Genomic DNA, 8,795 nt, shown 5'->3' on the forward strand with positions numbered 1-8,795 from the left:
ATTGATAAAGAATCATTGCAGTTTCAAAGAGATAGGTATTTATGTTTGCGTGTTCAGCAAAATATAGCGCATTTAGTTCACCACTGGACTATCGCACTAGTTTTCAAGAGTGCGAAAACGCAAATAAAAGTGCGTGATTGCATCCAATCGACTCGGTGTCTTGAGAGCACTTATTCAGCATACATCGAAGAATTAGTGCGCCGAAGACATCAATTTCATTAGATGCAATCGCGCAGTTGTATTTGCGTTTTCGCACTTATGAAGACTCAGTGCGCAGTCCAGTGGTGAACTAAATGCGGTATATACTCGTACAGAATCTGATGTACATTTTAGGAATGCCAAAATAAGGATAAACTTTTTTAAATATGCAAAACATGTAATATCGAACAATTTTTAAAAATGCAACGATGGCAACACTGCGGCCGATCAAGTCGCAAACACAGAAATTTTCTCTAGTTTGCGGTAAATTTCCGTATGGTGCAATATTTTGGCTCTAGTTGATCAGAATTTTGAACACTTTCCCACCTGTTTGCAAGTTTTTGTAACAGCACCGATATCCAATCGTAAGAATTAGTTGTGAAAAGTGTTGTGCAACATCAAGTTCAAGTGCAAATCACCGACAATGATGCACCGCCGTCTCCGCTACGGTAAACTGCACTGCTAGTGGTCCGTCCAGCGTGGCACCCGGTCATTGAGCGCCATGGCCACTGGCAACAACGCCAAGGAAACCTTTCGGGAACGGCAAGAAACGGAGCTGGAGGTGATCCGTTCCATTTACGAAACACAGGTGGAAGATTTGCGCCCGGCAACAGGGGGAAAATGGCGACCGCTGGAGGTGCGAGTGAAGCTAACGCCGCAAAAGGGCTCGGCCCGGGAGATTTACGTCCGGACGGAGATGAAGGTGACGTGCCCCAGAAACTACCCGAAATAGTAAGTTCGGAAGGATACATGACGGATTAGAGTGACTCAATGATTGTGTTTGCTTTCAGTCCGCCGAAAATCGAACTCGAGAACACAAGAGGTCTGTCGGATACGTTGGTACAGGAGCTGCTGGACATACTGAAGAAGCAAGCTGACCAATTGAAAGGCGAGGTGATGATCTATGAGTTGGCCGCAACGGTGGAGGGCTTCCTGCATAAACACAATGCACCTCCGAAGGGAAGTTTCTACGACGAGATGTTGGCCAATCAGGAGAAGATTGCTCGCGATAGGTTGAACACGTTGAAGGCCGAGGAAGATCAACGCAAGCAGGTGATAAGGGATGAGCTGCAGAAGCGTAAGAAGGAATTGGAGAAGACGAGGCGTGAATCGAAACAGAGTATAAACGAGGCCAGCCCGATGCATCGTAGTATGAGCTCGTCGGACAACAGCGAGGGGAACAACTTCCGCGGGTTGGATTCCGTTTGTTTGGATCATCGAAGGAGCGAGACGTTGTTCTTCCGGGATGGGAAGAAAGTGGTCAAGGGATCCTGCTTGGGGCACTCGCAGCGCGGTTGTGTGGCTTATTCGGGTATTGACGTCCAGACGGGTCAGTTGCTGTATTTGTCGGAGTGGAACATCGATTTGGACAAGGAGGGCAAAACGATCTCCGGGAAAACTGCGGATGAAGTGGTCTACGAGCTGGAAAGGCAGATGGGTAATCTGACCAACTTGAGACACAAGAATTTGATTTCCTACGAGGGAGTGTACTGCAGGGTCGGAAAGGAAGGAATCGATGTGTTTGTAGCGCAGGATTTTATCCTGGGAACAAGCGTTTTCACAATCTCGGGGTCTTTGGGTTGGTCCGCGGAAGGCGCTAGCATGGTGGCAAAAGGCATCTTGGAAGCTCTAATCTATCTGCACAATAATGGAGTTTCACACGACAATCTCTCGGATTCATCGGTTTTCATCGACAACAGTGGTTCCATCCGAGTGGCAGATTTCAAACTAATTGCCTACATCCAGGAGCTCATCAACGGCCAGCAGTGTGTCCGGAGTGACCTTCCTGCTTTGGGGTCTCTCATTGAATCTCTGTTCACTGCTCACTCGGAAATGAAGGACTTCATCGATCGTTGCAAATCGGAAAGAACCATTTCCGCGTCGGATCTTCTGGAACATCCATTTCTTCGGCCGATCCTGTTCCAGGACATTCCTAGGAAAAAGCACCATCCTCCTCGGGAACCGAAGCCGACCGAGTTGCAGGTGAGTCATTTCCATGATACACTAATCGATCGAGGTTGATCATTCCCTTGTTGATCTAATCATTTTCAGGTAGTTGATCGATCTAATCACACGATGCCGGCCTTTATGAACACAACCCTGGCCGCGGAAAAATCTCGACTCCAAACCGAATTTGAAGTTCTCTCACACATCGGGAAAGGAGCCTACGGCGATGTGCTGAAAGTCCGTAACATCCTCGACAACCGTCAGTACGCAATCAAGCGGATATTGCTGCCGGCGCGAAGCAAACAGTTCTACAAGAAGATGACCCGCGAGGTCGAACTGCTTTCCCGGCTGAACCACGAGAATGTGGTTCGATACTACAACAGTTGGGTCGAAGCGGTGAGTCCCGGCGATGAGCAGCAGAACGGCGTGGAATCCAGTTGCGATTGGTCGATCAGTGCAGGAAGTGTTCCGAAGCGTGTCCAAGCGCCGACCACCACCAAGGTCATCAAGAAGAACACCGATAAGAACGCGGAATGGGGACTGGATTGCATGGCGCTGGACTCGAGTAGCAGCGATGACGACGATGATGATGATGAGGATGACAGTTCCGACGGAATCGAGTTTGTTGACTCGAACGGAGAGGTGGCAACGTATGGGAGCTTTAGCGAGGGTGTTACTGGTGATAAGGCACGGCCGGACAGTGCAGGCGGCGGAAGTCTCGAAGTTCTGTACATGTACATTCAAATGGAGTTTTGCGAGAAGAGTACGCTGAGGTTAGTGTAAACTTATAGAAGAAACGTAATAACACCAGCCCATACGAGATTTAAGATCTAATTTTCCTCATTATCGTTTCAGAACCGCCATCGACTCCAATCTCTACGAGGACGTTGATCGCGTGTGGCGCCTGTTTCGGGAAATTGCAGAAGGTCTCAGCCACATCCACCAGCAGGGGATGATCCATCGAGATCTGAAACCGGTGAACATTTTCCTCGATTCGCGAGATCAGGTCAAAATCGGAGACTTTGGTCTGGCCACTACCAGTATTCTAGCCATTCAGAATCAGCATCAAGGTATGTGTTTGTATGATCACTTCTAGCTTGTTGTTCTCTATGTCTATTCTGCGCTTTCAGAACGTAGTCACCAAATTACTTCCCTGGACATGGGAAACTCATTGACCGGCAAAGTTGGTACCGCTCTGTACGTAGCTCCCGAGCTCACCGGAAACGCTTCGAAGTCAACCTACAATCAAAAGGTTGACCTCTACTCGTTGGGCATCATCCTATTCGAAATGAGTACACCTCCGTTGGCCACAGGGATGGAGCGGGTCAAAACTCTCATGGACCTACGTTCGGACACGGTACGTTTCCCCGAACACATCTCCAACGAGAGTAAGTACTCACAGCAAATTCAAGTAATCAGATGGTTGTTGAACCATGACCCCGGGAAAAGACCCACCGCTGAGGAACTACTCTCCTCGGAACTCGTTCCACCGATTCGTCTCGAAGCCGGGGAAATACAGGACGTCGTTCGGCATGTCCTGTCCAATCCTCAATCGCGTCACTACAAGCACTTGATAGCCCGGTGCTTCGCCCAAGAAAGCGATACAGTTTGTGAACTTAGCTACCATCTGGACATGGTACCGATAATTCCCCGATTCGACTACGTCAAATCCAAAATCATCGAACTGTTCCGGAAACACGGCGCCATCGAAGTGGTAACTCCCTTGCTCACCCCGTACACCAAATCCAACGCCCGGAACAATTCCGTAAAACTGATGACCCATTCCGGCAGTATAGTCTGTCTTCCGGATGATCTCCGAGTCCCATTTCTGCGTCACGTTGCCCTCAACGGCATTAAATTCATCCGGCGCTACTCGATCGGACGGGTCTACCGCGAAAAGAAGGTCTTCAACTTCCATCCAAAGCAGGTCTACGAATGCGCCTTCGATGTGGTTACTCCAAACCGCGGCAACCTGATCGTCGACGCCGAACTGATCCTGATCGCCAACGAGATCATGCGCGAGCTCAACCTGCTCGATCTCTCGCGTAACGTGTTCTTCCGGATAAACCACATCAGCCTTCTCCGATCCATCCTACTGCACTGCAACGTACCCCCGGACAAGTACAAAGAACTCTTTGAAATTGTCTTGGACTTCTTCGACGCTAAAATCTCCAAGTTCCAACTGATCGCGTCCGTTAGCAGTCAAATCACCCAACCCGGAATCAAAGTCAACACCGGCTACCTGTGTGAAGCCCTGCAGAACGAAATGTCCCTGTCGCAACTCAACGGAACCCTGCTGAAAACGCTGAACAAAGGTCGCGGTGAGGCAGCCGCTCTGGCCAAGGTAGCCATCCGTGAGCTGGAAATGGTTGCCTCGCTGGCCCAAGGACTGGGAGTGCAGATACCGATGGTTGTCTGCCCCGGGCTGCCGGTCAACTACGAACGGGCGAGGGGAGGTGGCGTCGTTTGGCAGCTGGTCGGCGAGTTGAAGGCCAAGAAGAAGAATCCACTGACGACGATCGCTGCCGGTGGTCGATACGACACGAAGCTTGCGGAATTCCAGTAAGTTCGATATGCGGCACAACCTAGGTGAAAAGTAGTAATCAATTTCTCGAATATTTCAGAATATCCGGAATCAGTAACGGGCTGCAAGTTCCCAAAGTCGAACTCAGCGGTGCCGGGTTTAGTTTCCATCTGGATAAGCTGGTTTATGCACTCGGTCCGACATGCGGTTGTGAACCAGTCGAAGTCATGATCAGCATAACCGGTTCACGTCCTCCCCTGAAAGAAGTAGTCCAAATTCTACGTTCCCTTTGGTCCCACGGAATCAAAACCGGAATACTGGAGGGTACCATCTCGATGGAGGAATCCGCCAAGGAAGTTGGGGCAAATGTGGTGGTGATGCTCGGCGAGGGCGGAGAGTTGCGAGTTCGCACCTGGAGCCACGATCGCTTCCAGGAGTGCCACGTAACTCGTCCGGAGCTATTAGGTTACATTCTAAAAATACTCCGTCCGGACCCATCGGCCAGTGAGGTAGCGACAGCCCTGCAGAACGTGGCCCTAACGAGTTCCACTTCGACCAAAAACGTCCCCTCGTTGGGTACCCAGAACGCGAACAACAGCACTCCATCGTTGGATCTCATTTTCCTCACCTCGGATAAGGTAAACAACAGTAAGAGACGTCGGTACGAAAATCAGGTCGAACACAGGCTGTCTCCGGTGCTGTCCAAGTTCCAGAGAAAGGAAAAGATATCCCTTATTATGGTTGACTTGCCGAATGCACCACTTCGGGGATTGATCGGACTAATCGATCCGACCGAGTGCAGCAACGACGAAGGTTCCCCGAACTCGGTCGAACTGAAGTCCCTGATCGAGCGATTCCCCAAGTACAAACGGAACATCATGGAAATCTACAGCGAGATTGTGGATATTTTCAGTGAGAGTAAAGCCATGCCAGTGGTGGGAGTCTACAGCGTGGTAGATTCCTTCTGTCGGCTTATATTGTAGATGCCGTCTTAGTCCTAACGTTCAAGGTAGGTCCTATGTAAGAATATAGATGTCGAATCAATTTTAAATATGAATATTCTGTTGTGTTGGTTTGATTCGAAAGCCCTTCTCTTTGTAAAAAAATTCACATTACATACGTTCATTTGTCCAACACCACAACCATGATAAACCATAACTAACAATAGTACGCCCGATGCTTGAAAAACGTGAGTATTACGCCCTATTACGCCATATTGTTTTTTTTTCTGAAACATTATTTGCGAATCAGTGAAAAAGCGAATTTATTATCTCCGAATATAAGAATTAAGTGCCAGTTCCTTTTCTTGAGAGTAGTTGTTGGAAATATATACTGCGACTGAAGTGCTACTGTGAAATAAAGCAGAAAACCCGAAAGCTAACTTCACATCATGGCGGAGCCACCCGATAAAGTTCGGAATTCCGAACAGCCGCAAAGGGTCTACAGTACACCGTCTACGAATACCGCTAACAAAATGTGGCCCCAAACAGGATTATCGTAACTGGCGGACGGCAAAAAAGACGAAAAAGGCTGGTCAGCAAGCAAAACGGCTACAAAAACAACATCTCCAACATGCGAGCTCTGGGACTTCGTTTTCCTGAAGGACTAGGGTAGCGAGCCACTTAGGCAGCGACTGATAATTTTGACACTTTTCGCTATAACTCAGTCAATCAATTGACCTGAAATTTTGTAAACGGCTAGATACTGTACGTATCTCACCGCGTTCCAAAAATGGTGTAATCGATTGAACTTCACAGTGAACAAACGCCCAGAAAACCAAAACAATAGTCTTCCACAACAGCCCGAAAGATCGCGACATTTGTATACTGCCCATAACTGCATAACAGTCACATTCGACAAAAGTAGGCATGGGAGAAAATGGAGTTTAAAGTTTGCAACACGTGGTAGTATGGAGACGAAACGAAATTTAAAAAAATTGGCAATAATTCAAAATTAATCCTATTGCAATGAAATTTTCTACAGCTCTTCTTGTATGCTGGACGAACAGTCAAAAAAATAATCAGACCAAAATATGATTGATGGTACGCTATGAGGCCAGTAAGTATATCCAGTGTGACTGTTATGCGGTTACATTCATGAATATTAGCTAATGAGACAAAACGACTTGGTATTTGTTTCACATTTTACAGAACATACTTAAAGTTCATTTGGGTAGAAGAAAGTATTGATGATTAGGAGATGATCCCCAGTATTAACTCAATATTGGCAAAAACTGCAAATGTTACAATTATGCAGTTATGGGCAGTATAGAGGCTAACAAGATAGAAACCGTAAGAATGCACACATACCTAGGTTTATTGTTAGATATATGTTTGAGGCATGGGTACCACATCCAAGAATTCTTACAGAAGCTGACGGAAAGATTAAACATGGTGAAGGTAATCAGTGGACTGAAACACGGCAGCCATTCTGAAAATCTTGGGCTAATGTACACCACCTTTTCAGAGGATTCGAGTACGGAGCAAGCGTGCGTCTATGGCTCAGCATGTGCTATCAATATAAAATTGAGAAGATCAACAACTCATGTCTAAGACGAATCACTGGATGCACTAGAACGACCCCGCTAAATACTCTGCAAGCTATATCAGCACAGCCTCCGCTTCGTATCAGTAGGATCAAGGTAGCTCAAAACTGCTATGAAAGAACTCCTGTGTGGAACCAACTTAGACAATAGCAGCCGACGAGGAAAGCACGATTTCGATGACGGAAAGGATCTATAAACAACACTAGCATATCCTGCAGGACATGTCACACCGCATCAAGAAGGAAGGTCAGTTCGGAGATGTTCATGTGCGAATTGCTCTGGACAAGGAGTACATAGCAGGGAGCAACATAACGGGAGCTGTAATCATGACAAATTCGAAATCTGGTTGCGAACTGATTCAGAACAACTTTATCAAACGAGAACGATATCAGGTGATTAACAACATCTCAGAGATGGCGGTGCGATCCGGAACAACGATACAGTGGATACCTGGTCACACCGACGTCAAGGGCAACGAGATGGCCAAAGCCGGCACTTCTAGTGAAAAAATCTACAAAAACAAATGATTAATATTCGATAACAGCGATCAGACAGCGCAGCAATGGTACCGACGTGACCGTGGTGTTTCAAAAGTGTCCCCCCTAAATTTAACGATCGACCAGCGAAGCGAACGAACGCTTCTGTCAAATCAGTGAAGTCGCGAACCTTTTCCTAATTGAACACACGGGGGTTTGGGGTCAAGCTATCAAATCAACGCGAACCGTTTTAGAGATGGCGGTAGTGTTCGGCTGTTTTTCATCATGGCGTCGAGGACAACAAATTTGAATTTGTTTGTTCTAGCTGTCACGTCGGTTCATCGGTGATGGTACCTCAATGATCTTGCAGAACTTGACAAAGAGAGAAAATTATTCCAGATAAACAACAAGCTCTGACGCTTCTATAACATTCCCCAGAAAACCATTTCCCAGAATGTACCGTTCCCCAGAATGCACCATTCCCCAGAATGTACCATTCCCCAGAAAAGCTTAATATACTCTGCTAAAAAGTTTAATTCGATACACAAACAGTGCAATGTTTATCATAATGATATGTTATAGGCAAGGATTTTAACATAATAGTGTTATTACGCGCAAATATCTATAGTTTATAGCATTGCTAACTGGGCTGCGACAAAGTGCGGAATCTTAAATAAAAGTGCGATATTGCATCAAACCGTTCCAGTGTTTTCACCGCACTTATTCATCATGAGCTAATGAAGACACCGAAACGATATGACACCAAATCGCACTTTTATTTGAGATTCCGCACTTTCTCGTCGCACTTTTAACTGCGCAATGCGCAATATTTCTTATACGGTATATGTAACAAATTAAGGTAAAAAATGTATACATATAAACATATCCATAAAAATATTCTACAATGGTTCAAACGTTTAATTATCATTGTACACAGTTGCATGTTGATCTTTCGGTTTATATTAAAAATATTTTTCTGTCGAAAACTTTGAGTTACTCAACTGACTCAACTGACCACGTTTTTCTACGCAAATGGTTGGAGGGATCCATCCCAATGGCTGTTCCTAATTATTCGCTTCAAAGGCCCTTCATTCATGCGGTATGA

The 8,795-nt window shown here is 46.5% G+C and overlaps 1 protein-coding gene across 1 annotated transcript; it reads left to right on the forward strand.

Annotated features, from left to right (window-relative positions):
- Positions 1 to 397: 397 nt before the first annotated feature.
- Positions 398 to 5,726, forward strand: LOC109397123 (eIF-2-alpha kinase GCN2). Its single transcript, XM_019669459.3, has 6 exons — positions 398 to 930; positions 990 to 2,181; positions 2,251 to 2,918; positions 3,001 to 3,215; positions 3,276 to 4,707; positions 4,770 to 5,726. Exons 1-6 carry the CDS (start codon positions 701 to 703, stop codon positions 5,650 to 5,652), a joined length of 4,620 nt encoding a protein of 1,539 aa, XP_019525004.3. The 5' UTR covers positions 398 to 700; the 3' UTR covers positions 5,653 to 5,726.
- Positions 5,727 to 8,795: the final 3,069 nt, after the last annotated feature.

The sequence above is a fragment of the Aedes albopictus genome, unplaced genomic scaffold (assembly GCF_035046485.1).
Source record: "Aedes albopictus strain Foshan unplaced genomic scaffold, AalbF5 HiC_scaffold_669, whole genome shotgun sequence".
NCBI classification, from domain to species: domain Eukaryota; kingdom Metazoa; phylum Arthropoda; class Insecta; order Diptera; family Culicidae; genus Aedes; species Aedes albopictus.

Coding starts and splice junctions, on each gene's coding strand:
- LOC109397123 (XM_019669459.3), top strand. CDS start 701: ATGGCCACTGGCAACAACGCCAAGGAAACCTTTCGGGAACGGCAAGAA. Junction 931..989: donor CCCAGAAACTACCCGAAATA/GTAAGTTCGGAA, acceptor GTTTGCTTTCAG/TCCGCCGAAAATCGAACTCG. Junction 2,919..3,000: donor TGCGAGAAGAGTACGCTGAG/GTTAGTGTAAAC, acceptor TTATCGTTTCAG/AACCGCCATCGACTCCAATC.